This window comes from Chiloscyllium plagiosum, unplaced genomic scaffold (genome assembly GCF_037043375.1).
Source record: "Chiloscyllium plagiosum isolate Xiang-an unplaced genomic scaffold, Cpla_swu_hap1 HiC_scaffold_4, whole genome shotgun sequence".
In the NCBI taxonomy this organism is placed as follows: Eukaryota; Metazoa; Chordata; class Chondrichthyes; order Orectolobiformes; family Hemiscylliidae; genus Chiloscyllium; species Chiloscyllium plagiosum.
In genome coordinates this window covers 70,141,232-70,157,883 of record NW_028270142.1, presented here as the reverse complement: position 1 = coordinate 70,157,883, position 16,652 = coordinate 70,141,232, and the positions used below count along the sequence as shown (strand labels likewise).

The window sequence follows — 16,652 nt, the reverse complement described above, 5'->3', positions numbered from 1 at the left end:
TCTGAGCTGAGTTTCCTTGAATTGCAAGCACTTCCTGCAGATACTGATGACTTTGACATCTATACCCACATGCTCCAACTGCAACACATCACCTGTTGGGACATCTTTATTGCATTTTATTTAGTTCATTAAGTTTACAGCTATCATTCAACTTGTCATTCTCAAATTTAAATATAATACTTACATTGCCCAGTTCCACTGTCTCCATTTAGGGAGGAAAAAGAATTAAAACTCACCAACATGTATCTGCCTATTTAATTAATCCTTCCACACTCAGCTGTCAAGTCCCACTGCTCATTACTATCTCCCTCTCGGCCCACATAGTTTTTGTAAAAAATGAGAGTAGCACCTTTTCCCACAGTGCACTAATTCCCTCACTGAACAAGTTCCAAAGTTCACACCCAGTTTTGAGGTGCAGTTCTGAGTCAGAATTCCAAAATATCATTCCTATTCAAATGTATTGCTACTTACAAAACAACACAGTAGTACAACACTGCAAACTGAGTCAATTCGTTAGTTTAACCAGTTTTCAGCTGATCCAGAATTCAGTGATGAGTTTTCAAAATTACAGATGTGCAACTTATTATGTACTTGTCCAATGGTGATGTAAATCTTCAAAAGAAAAGGTGCACCTACCTGTTTGGCTTAGCTGTGAAGTGCTACGGCTACGTCTTGAGAGACCTACGATAGCGACCATTTTGGCGCCAATGCTGGGTCGTCGCTTCTTTCCACCCGTGACAACAGTGCCCACAGCAGTGTCAGACTGGCTGCCATCATTTTTCTCCAGGCTGTACATATCTCCGATCACACTGGTGCTTTTCGTCATATTCTTTCCAGAAGTTCCCATCTGTTTGCTTTGCAGTTTATATGGAAATACACTGTAAGCCGTTGATACATATATGTAACATCGACACAAAGACAGGGGAAAAGGAGAGAGGAAGATACAAAAGTATAGGTTTCAGCTAGAGGCTCAGGGAAATGCAAGGCCGAATCAACTCAGCTACAAGGCACTGCAGAATAAGCATAAAGCAATCTCTTGTATCTGTATTATAGACTGCTTTAAACTTCAGGAATTCTAGCCTTAATTGAAGTCATTAATAAATTCATTTGAAACTTTGCAGACATGCAGCAGTTGATTTTATATGAGTATTTCGAGTTTATCATAAAATTATCAAAAAGGTACAGAAAATAATCAAAAGAGCATTCATTTTAATTGTAACCCTGCCTATATTAACCCTGAAACTGTCGTAGACAAATAAATGCTAACTTTTAACTGTTCTGATTTGTCATTCTTTGCATTCCTAAAGTATTTTCAATGTTGATTTCTGTTGGTACTGCAAAAGGCCTGGCAATCAATGAAGCCTACGTTTTGCATTTTGTACCTTGATATGGGTACACAGCTTTTTTTTTAAAGAACACAACTTTATCATCTCAGTCCATGGAGATCAATGCAGAAGCTCCTCAATGTAGTGGCCCATGCCCAACCATCTACACCTTCTTCTTCATCCATGACCTGCCCTCAATCATAAGAGATATGTTTGGTGATGATGACACAATGTTCATGACTTTCAGATATTGAAGCAGTGCAGGCCCAAATGCAGCAAGATCTGGACAATGGTCAAAAGGTGCGGTACTGGAAAAACACAGCTAGTCAGGCAGCATCCAAGGATCAGAAGAGTCGACGTTTTGAGCATAAGCTCTTCATCAAGTAGGACAGTTCAAGAGGGTGGTGCCAAGTTGGATGGTTGGATCTGGGATAAGGTTAGTGGGCAGGAAGAAGAGGAAACTCGTGAAATTAACATTGATTCTGTGTGGTTAGAGGGTCCCAAGGTGGAAGATGAGTTATTCTTCCACCAGCTGACAGGTGGCGAGGATTTGGTGGTTGAGGAGGCCCAGGATTTGCCTGTCCTTGGTGGAGTGGGAGGGGGTGTTGACGTGATCAGCCACAGGATGATGGGTTGTTTAGTGTGTGTGTCCCAGAGATGTTCTCTGAAACGTTCTGCAAATTGGCATTCTGTCTCCCCAGTGTAAAAGAGACCATATCGAGAACAACAGATACAATAGAAGAGGTGGTTGGATGCGCAGGAAAATCTCTGCTTGAAGTGGAAGGATCTTTGGGGCCTTGGATGGAGGTGAGGGGGGAGGTGTGGGTGCAGCTTTTACATTACTTGCAGTGGCAAGGGAAGGTGTCAGGAGTGGAAAGTGGGTTGGTGGGGGGCATGAATCTCATGAGGGAGTCGTTGAGGGAATGGTTTCTGTGGAATGCTGAAAGGGGTGGGGAAGGAAATATATTTCTGGTAACTGTAGTTGGCAAAAATGGCGGAGGATGATGCATTGTATCCGGAAGTTGGTGGCGTTGTACTTGAGGACCGGAGGGCGGTTCAAAGGTAGAGGTACGGGAAGTGGAGGAGATGTGCTGAAGGGCATGTTTGACCATGTGGGAAGGGAAATTGTGGTTCTTGAAGTAGGCGGCCATCTGAGATGTATTGGAGTGGAATTGATCCACCTGGAGCAGATGCAATGGAGGTGGAGGAATTGGAAGTAAGGGATAGCGTTTTTAATGGGGGTGTTGGGGGGGTTAAGAGTCCAGGTAGCTGTGTGAGTCGGTGGATTTGAAGTAGATGTCTGTTTTGAGTCAGTCGCCGGAAATGGAGATAGAGGAAGAGGAGGGAGATGTCTGAGATGGTTCAGGTGAACTTGAGGTCAAGGTGGAAAGTGTTTGTGAAGCTGATGAACTGTTCAACCTCCTCACGGGAGCACGAGGTGGTGCCGATACGGTCATTGATGTAGTGGAGGAAAAGGTGGGGAATCGTGCCAGTGTAACCGCAGAAGATGGACTGTTCCATGTACCTGACAAAAAGGCAGGCATAGCTGGGGCCCATGTGGGTGCCCGTGGCTGCCCGTGGCTACCCATTTGGTTTATAGGAAGTAGGAGGATCCAAAGGAGAAATGGTTGAAGGTGAGGATCAGTTCAGTTAATTGAATGAGTGTATTGGTAGAAGGGCAAGTAGTTGGTGGACACCAACTTGTGGAACGTTTCAGAGAACATCTCCAGGACACAAGCACTAAACAATCTCACCGCTCTGTGGCCGATCACTTCAAATCCCTTCCATCCTCCACTCTGATCTATCACCATCACTCCCCACCTTCATCTACCTATCACATTCCTCGCTACCTTCCCTCTAGTTCCAACCCAATCCCATTTATCTCTTATACACCTTGGGCCCCCCTCCCACATTCATGATGAACTGCTGATGCTTGAAATGTTGACTCTCCTGCTCCTTGGATGCTACCTGACCGGCTGTGCTTTTCTAGTACTACACTTTTTGACTCTGATCTCCAGCATTTGCAGTCCTCACTTTCTCCAAGACCTGGAAAATATCCGGGCTTGAGCTGAAAGGCTACAACTAACACTTGTGCTGACAAATGTAAGGCAAAGTCTATCTCCAATAAGAGAGAATGTAACTATTGGCTCTTGATGGTCAATCAAATTTCCATCTCTCAATCTCCCACTTAATATCCTGGGGATTACCAATGATCAGTAATTGAGCTGTTCAGCCATACAAATACCGTGACTACAAAACAGGTCAGAGCCTCAGAATTCTGTGGCTAATACCTCATCTCTAATCTCCCCAAAGTCTGTCCACCATCTACAAGTCTCAAGTCAAGAGTCTATTGGAATAGTCCTCACTTGCCTGGATGGTTGTAGCTCCAACAAAATTCAAGAAGCTTGACACCATTCAAACAAGGCAGCCTACTTGATTGGCAGTTCACCCATTACCTTTAACATTCAGCTCCTTCACCACTGATGCACGGTGCAGCAATATGCACTATCAAAAGAGGCACTGCAGTAATTCACCAAGGCTTCTAACAGACCCATGACTTGTACGACCTATAAGGACAAGAGCAGCAGATACATGGGAACACCATAACATACAAGTTCTCCTTCAATCCATTCTGACTTGGAAATAAAAGACCATTCCTTTACTGTTGTTGGGTCAACATCCTGGAACTCCCTTCCTAACAGTAATGTGGGTGCTCCTACTCTCCCAGGACTGAAACACCAGTTCATCACCACCTTCTCAAGGGCAATTATAGATAAGTAACCAATGCTCTCCAACAGAGATGCCCATATAACGTGAATGAATGAAGAGCAACTCAACTTACTGGGAAGAAAATGCTCATTATTGTATACAGGGATATCTAAAAAGAAAATATTTAAGCTACACTTCAGCAGAATAAATAATTTATTTACAAGTTTATGTGAGGCTCTTCTGATGGCTTGAATTTTTCTACTTAATAGATGAGTTACGTATACCAGAAAAAAAAAATAGGTTATCTTACCAAGATCAGCTGTGCTACATGGGCCTGAATGGGAAAACATTACAGTTGTTACATTTGATCACCTTTGCTTTGGAGGTTAGAAAATATGTAGCCAGGATTCCAACTTCACAGCACTTTGCAGTAACCCCCACAGGAGGAACATGCTTCAGAATGTTTGGTGAGGGTGGATTGTGTTTGATTATGAAACTTTCAAAGATAAAAAAAGCTCAACCCCAAAATGAATAACAACATGCAACTGTATCTATTTTAATGCGAGGAGCTTGACTGGTAAGACAGACAAACTTATCAGCATGTGGAAATATGATACTGCTGCAATCACTTCAACATGGTTGAAGGAATAACAGAACTGGCAGCTCAATACTTCAGAGTATAGAAGCTTCAGACACAATATGGAGGATGTTAGATAGGTGTAGGCATTGCATTATTGATGAAAGAAACCATCACTGCAGTAAATGAGGGAAGGTGTCCCAGAAGGGTCTTCAAATGAGGCCATCTGCATTGAGCTTAGAAATAAAATAAAACATGATTACTTTCCTGAGGTTATATTGCAGGCCTCACAACGGTCAGAGGGAGTTAGAGGAACAGGCCTGTTGACAAATCATAGACAAGTGAGAGAGAAATAGGATTATAATTGGAAGAGATTTCAATTGTGCTAACATGGACTGGGATTGCATTAGTCTGAAAGAATTAGATTGGGTGAAATTTTTAAAGTACGTCCAGAGAGCGTTTTGTGCCAGCATGTAGATAGCTCTACTAGAAATTACTTAATCCTAGGGAATGAACCACGTCAGGGAACTGAACTTTCAGTGGGCAAGCATTCTGGGAATAGTGACCATTACTCTAAGTTTCAAAGTCATTATGGGAAGTGATAAGGATAGTGCAGAAGTTAAGTGTCGAAATTAGGCAAAGGCCATTTTCAATATCGTTAGACTGAGCCTGTCAAACATAGACTGGGAGCAGGTACTTGCAGATAAGTCTACATTTGGAAAGTGGAAATTTTTTTTAAAAGTAGGATTATGAGAATTCAGGGTCAGTGTATTCTTCTAAGAGTGAAGAGCAAGTGCAGCAGGTCCAGGAACCATGGATATCAAAGGATTTTGAGAGTTGATAAAGAAAAAGGAAGTTTTGTTTTATTTGCTCATGGGTCATGGATATCGCTGGTTAGGCCTGCATTTGTTGTCCATCCCTAACTTTGAATCCAGTTTGCTAACTCCTTTAAATCCCAGTGGCTCTTATATTTTGGACCAGCCTTCCAAGTAGGACCTTTTCAAAAGCCTTACTGAAGTCTATGAAAATTGCATCAACTGCCCTACCCTCATCAATATAATGAATCACCTTTTTAAAAAATACAAATTTGTCAGACAGGATCTTCCTTTAACTAATCCATCCCTAGGTGACTATCCCTAATCAATTCTTGCCTTTCCAGTCCTATCCCTCAATACTTTTCCAATAATTTCCCCACCACTGATGTCAGAATAACTGGCACATGTGAAGTACTGAATGACTTCACTATAGTTATTGTAGATCCTTTGTTTAAGAATGACAGTAAGTATAAGCCAGGTAATTACAGACCAGTAATGTATAAAATATCTCCATGAAGGCCCCAGAAACTTCTTCCCTTGTTTCCCATAGCAATCTGGAATATATCTCATCTAGCACTGGGGACTTGCACATTTATGACTGAGAAAACATCCGATACCTCATGTTCTAAAACTTCACCATCCCATCTGAAACCCCTAGCTTCAGTAACTTTCTCCTCTGTGAAAACAGCTGAGACTTCACCCACATACTCACATTCCCCCTTTGGTTTCTAATAGGTCCCACTTTTTTCCCCAGTAATCCTCTTACTCTCAATATACTTCTAAAAATCCTTGAAGTTTTCCTTGATCCTATCAGCCAAACATATGTTGTGCTCCCTCTTTGCCACCCCCTATACTTCTCTCCCTTTTTTAATGCACTGCACCTGACATCTGTAGTAAATGCCCTTGACTATTAATCCGGAGACCTAGATAATGTCCTGGGGACCCAAGTTCGAATCCCACCATGATAGATGGTAGAGTTTGAATTTGATAAAAAATCTGCAATTAAGTGTCAAATAATGACTGTTAATCCATTGTTAATTGTTGGAAAAAAAAATATGGTTCACTAATGCTCTTTAGGGAAGGAAACTGCCATCCTTACCTTCTTACCCAAACAGGAAGCAAAGAGTGATGGTGGAATGATGTTTTGTGATTGGAAGCCTATGATCAGGAGTTTACTGCAGAGATTGGTGCTGGGACATAGAACATAGACCTTTACAGCTCAATACAGACCCTTTGGGGACCCTTGCTGTTTGCAATTTTGGAGAAGATTTGTAGCTCAGGTTGTGGATCAGATTGTAAATTTGCTCGCTGAGCTAGTAGATTTGTTCTCAGATGTTTTGTCACCATGCTAGGTAACATCATCAGTAAGCCTCTGATGAAGTTTGTTGTTTGTTATGTGCATGAACAATTTGAATATGAATGAAGAAAGTATCATTAATCATTTTACAGATGACATGAAAATTGGTAGCATTATTTATAGTGAGGAGGATGGTCTCAGGCTACAGTCTGATATTGATCAGCTGGCAATTTAGGCAGAGCAATTGCATATGGATTTAAAAACTGTTAAGTGCAAGGGAGGTCCAATAGGGAAGAATCTACACAATGTATACGTAAGGTTGAGAAAGCTAAAATCGGACAGGGCCCGTGAGGAATATAAAAAAAGCAGGAAAGAACTCAAATAGGGAAGTAGGAGAGCAAGAAGGGGGCCATGAAATGAACTTGGAAAGTAGGGTTAAAGAGGATCCCAAGACATTCTATACATAAATCAAAACAAGAGGATACTTGGGGAGAAGGCTGATCACTCAAGGATAACAGAGGGAAGTTGAGCTTGGAAGCAGAGGATGTGGGCGAGATCCTAAATGAGTAACTTAGAGCAGTATTCACCCAAATGAAGGATATGCAGAACAGTGAGATTTGTGTGGAACATGCTAACATGCTGTGGCATTTTGAGATCAAGAAAGAAGTGGTGTTAGGTCACTTGAAAAACATTAAGGTGATTAAGTCCCCAAGACACGATAGTATTTGCACCTGGTTATGGAGAAAGGGAAGAGACGAGATTGTTCAGGCATTGACCAAGATTTTTGTATCCTCACTAGTCACTGGAGTGGTCCTGGAGGACTGCTGATTATCTTATGTTGTTCTTGTTCAAGAAGGGAAATAGGGATAATTGAGGAAACTATATACTGGTGAGTCTTACATTGGAGGAAAAAATTCTGGGGGATAGGATTTATGTGCATTTGGAAAAGTATGGCCTAATTAGGGACAGTCAGCATGACTTTATGCGGAGCAGGTCACGTCTTCCTAAATTGATTACATTTTTTGAGGAGTAACGAAGGCGATCGATGAGGGTAGAGCAGTAGATGTTGTCCACATGGCTTCTGACACAGTCCCTCATGGTAGGCTCATCCAAAGGATAAAGATGCATGGGATGCACTGTGACTTGGCCGCAGGATTCAGAATTGGCTTGCCCACAGAAGGCAGAGGATAATGGTGCAAAGGCGCTTTTCTGACTGGAGGTCTGTAACTAGTTTTGCAGGAATCTGTAGTGGGGCCTCTGCTGTTTGTGATATATAAATGACTTGAATGAAAATATAGATGTGTGGATAGTAAGTTTCCAGATGATACGAAGATTGGTGAAGTTGTGGATTGTGTAGAAGGTTGTCAAACGATACAGCAAGATATAAATCAATTGCAGAAATGGCAGAGAAACGGCAGATTGAGTTTAATCCATGTAAGTGTGAGGTGCTGCACTTAGAGATCAAATGTGAAGGAAAAGTATACAGTTAATGGCAGAACCCTGACCGGCATTGATGTACAGAAGGATCTTGGGATTCAAGTGCATAGCTCCCTGAAAGTGACCCCACAAGTGGATAGGGTGGTAAATATGGCATCTTTGCCTTTATTGATCTGAGAATTGAGTACAAGTGTCAGAAGGTCATGTTGCAGCTTTTTAAGACTTTGGTTAGGCCACACTTAGAGTAATGCATTCAATTCTGGTAGCCATTTTACAGGAAGGATGTAAAGACTTTGGAGAGGGTGCAGAAGAAGTATACCAGGATGCTGCCTAGATTAGAGGGTATGAGCTATAAGGAGAGGTTAGGGAAACTCGAGATATTTTCTCTGAAGCAGAGTAGACTGAGTGGAGACTTAACAGAAGTCTATAAATTTACGAGCTGCAAAGATAAGTTTCACGATCAGAATCTTTTTCCCGGAGTTGAAATGTCTCATACCAGAGGGCATGTATTCAGGGGAAAGTTCAAAGTAAATGAGAGGGGAAAGGTTTTTTACACAGAGAGTGGCAGGAGTGTGGGACGTGCTACCGGGGTGGTGGTAGAGGCAGATACGATAGAGGCATTTAAGGCACTTTCAGATAAGCACATGATTTGCAAGGAATGGCAAGATTATGGTCCAAGGGCATGCTGAATTTGGCATCATGTTTGGCACAACACTGAGGGCAGAAGAGCCTGTTCCTAAGTTGTATAGTTCTATATTCTAAGTTTGTATTAAATGATAGGTCCCTAGAGCATACTGAGGAACAAAGGGACCTTTGCTTGGACTCCCAATTTGGGCCCTCCCTAAATCTGAGCTCATCTAAACTCTGCAGTCCACATTCTAACTCATACCACGCCATGTTTACTCATCAACCTGATACTGCTCTGTGTATGTTCCAAGTCAATAATGCCTTGCTTTAAAATTGTTATACTTGTTTACATATTCCTTTATGTCTATTCTGCCATTAGCTCAGTGACTTTGTCTAGCTGCATAATCCTTTGGGATCATTGTAGTCCTCTATATGTGGGCTACTCTGGATCCATGATTTTCTTCATCCTGCAGTTAATAGTCATACTTCCCATTGCCTCAGCAAAAAGCTCTGGAATTCCCTCCCTATTTCGCATCTCTATTTTTTTCTCCTTTGAAACACTACTGAAAATCTCAATCTGTGGATCACCTATCTTAATATCGTTCATGTGATTCAATGTTAAATTTAGTTTGATAATGCTCCTGGAGATTTTGTGATCCTTCACAGAACTCACGGTGCTATAAATACAATTTGTTATTTCTGGTTATGTCATCTTTTATAAACATTTTACATTTAAACATTAATTATACTCTTATACATCTGTTGCCTCAGAACAACAGAACTCACTGTATCATCACAAGTTATTATCAGAAGTAGTCTTAACTGTTAAATTTCATGCTGATGTTGTAAAGAATTAATTGTGCAGTTAGTTTAAATAAGAAAATTTAATTTTTAGGACGTATGTCAAGATCCTCAACCAGCTGTGTCATAATTTTGTCTGTACATTGTCTCTGTTGTTTCTGCTCTGCTTATAATTTTAAACACTGACAGTGAAAGATCAGACACAGTGAAAATTACAGTAATTCAGCCTCACGGAGACTGAATGAACCGAGTATTTAGGAACAAAAGAAATTGACTTTGGTAAGTAACCCTTAAAGACACTATGAAATGCCATAATGATTTAACATCCAGCCAAATCAATGAACATTCATCATATAAAAAATTATTTTGTCTTTAGTTCCCTTTACATTTTTTAACATAACATCTAAACATAGAATATTAGAAGTACACTGGCTCCACTCTAATAAGACAATTTCCTTTTTCTTAATTCTATCATATTCAATGAATAAAACTGATAAAGCTGATAAAGTCAGTATGGATAATTCTGCAAGATTAGAGTAGAGCTGGAAAAGCACTGCAGGTCAGGCAGCATCTGAGGAGCAGGAAAATTGATGCTTCAGGCAAAGCCCTTCATCAGGATCTGATGAAGGGCGCTTGCCCGAAACGCTGATTTTCCTGCTCCTTCGATGCTGCCTGACCTACTGTGCTTTTCCAGCACTACTCTAATCTTGACTCTAATCTCCAGCATCTGCAGTACCCACTTTCACCTGGATAATTCTGCAGTCAAATGTCTATCACCATTATCAATACCAGAAGAAAGAGCCCAACAAATCAGGTAAGTTAGGAAATTGGACTGAAGTATATTCCAGAGTGAATACAGACCCAAGTGATAGAATTTGACTTTGTCACTGTAACATTTCCTACAAGTACATATGGATGATCACTGTGTTCACACCTGATATATAGTTTCTTTCAATTAGCTCAACGTGCACAAGTTGCTTTTGTGATCAGGAATTACAACAATTTGAACTACTCATCTCATTTTCACATGTGTAAATGGTTTGGCAATTTGTTTTGATATTCTTTTTTGTTTTCCCATTTTCTCTTTTCCCATTTCATGATGGTTGTCTTTTGCTCATTTTAAAAACTTGATAGTTCTTTACAAAATAAAACCTTTACTGTTAATCTAATGTTTTCCTCAATTTCCTTTTTAAGTCACAGATGAATCTTTCTCGTTGAGTTTTTTTTCCTGAGGGGCAATGTAATTTGTTGAACAAATTCAAAAATTCCTTTAAATATTTCTCGCTGTTTAGTTATCCAATTAGATAGCACACCTTGCATGTTTGTTTAGTTAAGTTCAAGATTTCTATTTAGGATGGAGTATTTTGCTTTTAAACTTAACATGCAATTGAAATATACTTTCATGACCATCTTTCTGGATGACTTTTGACAATAAATCACCAAATTAATCTGCCTTGTTACACAATGTTAGATCCAAAAATAACTAATTGGTCGCACCATATGTTGCTTGAGAAAGCAGTCATAAAAGCGTTATACACACTGATCTTACAGGTTGCTTTTGAAAGTTGAATTTATTCAGTCACTATGAAATTCTACTGAATCAAAATGGTGCAAAAGCTTCTTGGAACAAAATATCCAGGTAGCCTTTCTCCTTCCTAATGACCTTCAGGGACTGCAGCTTGACAACTCTGAGCTGAATTGGTCAAGCCTCAGGTAATTGCTGCAGATAAGGTTTCCAGGATCACAATACTTCAACAAAATTCCACAAGCTACTGTCATGAGTACACTACTTCTTTTACCACGTCTTTCCATCCTTACTTCCTTGAATGGTTAACTACTTCCTAAGTTGGTAAAGTAGTGATCATAATTCTGTAAGCTTTAAGATAATTATGGACAAGTACAGTGGCTCAGTGGTTAGCAATGCTGCCTCACAGTGCCAGGGGCCTGGGTTTGATTCCAGTCTTGGGCAACCGTGTGAAGGTTGCACATTCTCCCCGTGTCTGCATAGGTTTCCTCTGGCTGCTCCTCTGGATGTGCAGGTTCAGGTTGTTAAGAAGGCATATGGTGTGTTTGGCTTTATTGGTAGAGGGATTGAGTTTTGGAGCCAGGAGGTCATGTTGCAGCTGCACAAAACTCTGGTGCTGCTGCACCTGGAATATTGTGTATAGTTCTGGTCACTGCATTATAGGAAGGATGTGTAAGCACTGGAAAGGGTTCAGAGGACATTTACCAGGATATTGTCTAGTATGGAGGGAAGATCTTATGAGGAAAGGCTGAGGGACTTGAGGCTGCTTTCATTAGAGAGAAGAAGGTTAAGAGGTGACTTAATTGACACATACAAGATGATGAGAGGATTAGATAGGGTGAACAGTGAGAACCTTTTTCCTTGGATGGTGATGGCTAGCATGAGGGAACATAGCTTTATATTGAGGGGTAACAGATACAGGACAGACGTCCGAGGTAGGTTCTTTACTCAAAGAGTAGTAAGGGCGTGGAACGCACTGCCTGCAACAGTTGTAGACTTGCCAACTTTAAGGGCATTTAAATTGTTATTGGATAAACATATGGATGATAATGAAATAGTGTAGGATAGATAGCCTTCAGATTGGTTCCACTGGTCTGCGCAACATCGAAGGCTGAAGGGCCTGTTCTGCGCTGTAATGTTCTGTGTTCTATATGAGCTTCAGATTGGTTTCACAGGTCGGTGCAACATCGAGAGCCGAAGGTCCTGTACTGTGCTGTAATGTTCTATGCTCTATGCTAAATTGCCCTTGTGTTCAGGGATGTGTAGGTTAGGTGTATTAGTTAGGGATACATGTAGCGTAAAGGGTAGGGGAATGTCTCTGGGTGGGTTACTCTTTGGAGGGTTGGTGTGGACTTGTTGGGCTAAATGGCCTGTTTCCACACTGTAGGGATTCTTTGATGCAAGTGTAAGACTATCCTCAGGTGAAAGCCCTAAACTTAAGGCAGGCTAATAGAGGAACTAAGGAAACTGGATTAGGGACAGCTGTTTGAAGGCAATTTAACACTTGACATGTAAAAATCTTTTAAAGGTTAGTTGATCAGAATTCAGGACTAACATGCTCTTGTGAGGATGAGAGATAAGGATGGCAAGATTCAGGAACCTTGGATGACAATTTAGTCAAAAAGAACAAAAAATGCATATGTAAGGGTTAGGAAACTGAAATCAGACAAGGTTCTTGAGGAATATAAAGGAAGCAGGAAAGAACTTAAACAAATATTTAGGAAGTCTAAAAGGGGCCATGAAATGTCCTTGGCAAATAGGATTTTGGAGAATTCCAAGGCATTTTATATTTATATTAGAATCAAGAGGGTAGCTATAGAGAGGGTAGGTCCAGTCAAAGACAAAGAAGGGAATATATGCATAGAGCCAGAGGTAGTGGGTGAGGTCCTTAATAAGAATTTTGAAATTGTATTCACCAAGGAGGAAGACATCGATGATGTTGAATTAGGGAGGCTATGTTGATATTCTAGGTTGATATTAAGGAGGAGGTGGTATTGGTATCTTGAAAAACAATAAGGTAGATAAATCCGCAGGAATTGATAGGATGTATCCCAGGATACTGGGGGGAGCAATGGAGGAGATTGCTCAGGCAATCAGAGATCTTCTGTAAACTCTTTAGCCACAGGTGAGGTCCCAGATGACTGGAGAGTATCCAGTGTTGTTCCTTAAAAAAGGACAACAGAGATAATCCAGAAAACTACAGGACGGTGAATCTTACATGACTGGTAGGGAAGTTTTTGGAGAAGATTCTTAGGGAGAGGATTTACTTGCATTTGGAAAATAATGGACTTATTAGGGATAGTCAACATGGCTTTGTGCGGGTTGAGGTCTTGTCTAACAAATTTGATTGAGTTTTTTTGGAGAAAGTGATAAAGATGATTGATGAGGGTAGGGCAGTGGATACTTACATGGACTTTACTATAGTATTGCTCTTGATGTGGTCTCCTCCACATTGGGGAGACAGGATGCCAACTCGCAGAGCAGTTAAGGGAACATTTCTGGTCTGCATGCACCAAACAACTCCACCGCCCTGTGGCCAATCACTGCAACTCACCCTCACACTTCCCCAAACCATGCAAATCCTGGCCTCTTCCACCGCCAAATCAAAGCCACCCATCAACTGGAGGATGAACCACATGACATCAACATTGACTTCACCAGTTTCCAAATCTCCACTCCCACCACCTCATCCAGATCCAACCTTTCAACTTGGCACCGCCCTCATGACCTGTCCTAACTGCTGATCTTCCTGCCCACCTATCCGCTCCACCCTACCCACCGACCTATCACAATTATCACCCACCTGCATCCACCTATCACCATCCCACCTACCTTCTCCCCAGCCCCACCCCCTGCCCCTTATTAATCTCTCAGCCCCCTTCCCCCTCTATATTCCTGACGAAGGGCTGATGCCTGAAACGTTGACTCTCCTGCCTTGGATGCTGCCTGATCTGCTTTGCTTTTCCAGCTCCACATTTACTTTTACTGTAGTATTTGACAAGTTCCTTCAATGGATGGTCCAGAAAATTAAGTCAAATGGGATCTATGGTAAGTTGGTAAATTGCATCCAAAATTGGCTTGATCATAGAAGACAGAGGATAGTTGTGAATTGGTGGTTTTCTGACTGGAGGTCTTTGACTAGTCGTGTTTTACAAGGATCAGTACTAGACAACAGTACTGGACTCCATCATTCATAATGTCAATAAATAATCTGGATAATTGTGATTTGTACAGGTGGTCTGATTAATCAATCTGCAGATAATATGAGAATTTGTGGAGTTGTGGATAGAGAGGAATATTTTCAAAGGATACATCAGTATATAGATCAGAGGGAAAGTTGGGCGGAGAAATGACTGATGGAGCTTAATCTGGGCACATGTGAGGTGATGAATTTTGGGAGGCCAAAATGCAAGATGAAAGCATACAGTTAATGGGAAGACACTTCGAAGCATTGATATTCAGCGGGATTTTGATTTCCAAATCTGTGGAGTCTTGGATCTCTCCATTGTGGAAGGAAGCCATTTAGCCCATCGAGTCCATACCAACTCTCCGAAGAGCAGCCCACCCAGACCCACCTCTCTACCTTACCGCTGTAACCCCACATTTCCCATAGTTAATCCACCTAGCCTGGACACTATGGGCAATTTAGAATGGCCAATTCACCCACGCAGATACAGGGAGAAGATGCAAACTCCACACAGACCGTCACCCAAGGGTGGAACTGAACCTAAGTCCCTGTAAGTGGCAACATAAGTAGATATAGTGGTAAAGAAGGCATATGATATGCTTGCCTTCAAAGGTCAGAGTATTGAGTATAAAAGTTGGCAAGTCATGTTGCAGCTGGACAAAACTTTAGTCAGGTCACATTTGGAGTATTGTGTATTGTTCTGGTCACCACACTCTCGGAAGGATATGGAGGCTTTGGAGAGCTATGGAGGCTTTGGAGAGAATGCAGACAAGGTTTACCAGGATGTTCTCTGGATTGGAGTATATTAGCTATAAGTAGATGATCTAGAAATGTGGATTATTGTCACTAGATTGCCAGAGGCTGAGGGGCAGCCTGATATTATGAGAGGCCTGGATAGTCAGAGTGGAATCATCAAATACTAGGGGGAATAGGTTTAAGGTAACAGGAGGAAATTTTAAAGGAGATGTGCAAGGAAAGTTTTTAATGCAGAGGGTAGTAGGTTCCTGGAACACGCAGGGGAGGGAGTAGAAGCAGATACAATAGCAAAGTTTCAGATGCATTTAGACAGACAATAGAAGGATACAGCCAGATGAGATTGGTTTGGAATGGCATCATGGTCAGCATGGATATGGTGGACCGAAGGACCTGTTCCTGTGTTGCACTCTTCTGTGTTTTAAAATACATTCTCCTAGCAAAGAAGAACACTCACCTGAAGGCTACTGAAGATAAATCAAGAACGACCAAAAGCAGCACCTTTTCCCCCTACTGCATCAAATTTCCATTTTTCATCAAAATGGACTCTAGTACCCAGTTTACAAAACAGTTCATTCTGGAATCACTGTACTCCAGTTACAAGATGAAACTTGAGTGGTAGAGCTGAGGAGGATGACAAAGTTCTGAGAAAGGGAGCAGGCATTTGAGGGAGAGATGCAAAGTGCTCTCAGCAGGAGGGTACATCCGTTGCAATTGTTCAGAAAGCAATTCTGCTATTTGAACCTCCATGATGAACAATGGCCCAAATCTTCTGGTCTTCGGAGACTGGGCTTCAGAGTCCCTCAGAAGGCCTGATGCACTAACTACGCAATAATGGCCCCGGAAGCTGAAACGTCACCCTGCAACTAGAGCTTTTTGAAAAGGTCCTCAAATCTGAACTAGAGTTGGAGACTTCACAAGGTCTCAACTAACCTGCCTTAATACTTTGTCAGCAAAAATTAAAGGAGTTAAAAACTGCTGGAATATCCACATTCCAAAAATCCTCTTGACCAGTCAGACCAACCCGCTTCTCCAATCTTCAAAACTATCCAAGCACAACCCAATTTTCCCCGACACCCCAGTTGGGACAATCTCCAACATCATCCCCATATTATCCAACCTACCTAAAGCACTCACCAACTTACTTGCCACACTATTCTTCTCACCCTTTGGCACCCTAAGACCTCATCGATCTGACACTGAATCTCCCCTCACACCTGGCACCTCATTCCTCATGCTTCATGTATCCTATTCCCCCTTCCACTTAGCATGCTTAGCTTTTCTCAGCATTTGCCAAAAATGCTTTCCAGATCTTTAATTATTGGAGTAGACAAGCTAGTATACAAAAAGGTTCATGGCAACAACACCAATCCAATCCACTGGTGGTTGTTTAGATTCCTGAGCTGGGCGAGACAGCTGAGAAGTCTCCTAATCTGGGATGGTAGAGGAGGCAAATATGACAGGAGCATTTAAGAGACTTTTAGATAAGCATATGACTATGTAAGGAATAGAGGTACATGGACCAACGGCAGGCAGAAGGCATTAGTTCAATTTGGTGTCATGTTCAGCACAACACTGTGGTCTGAAAGGCCTGTTCTT

At 41.5% G+C, this 16,652-nt stretch overlaps 1 protein-coding gene across 43 annotated transcripts in view; it reads right to left on the bottom strand.

Annotated features, from left to right (window-relative positions):
• rims2a (regulating synaptic membrane exocytosis 2a) overlaps positions 1-16,652 on the bottom strand; it is a 1,173,408-nt gene that overhangs the window by 174,293 nt on the left and 982,463 nt on the right. For 40 of the 43 annotated variants that reach the window (XM_087986344.1, XM_087986315.1, XM_087986332.1 and 37 more), the window contains one exon: positions 637-878. In XM_087986344.1, the coding sequence (XP_087842470.1) occupies positions 637-878 (242 nt within the window). The remainder of the gene's footprint in view (positions 1-636; positions 879-16,652) is intronic. The other 3 variants (XM_087986305.1, XM_087986325.1, XM_087986318.1) reach the window with 1 other exon arrangement.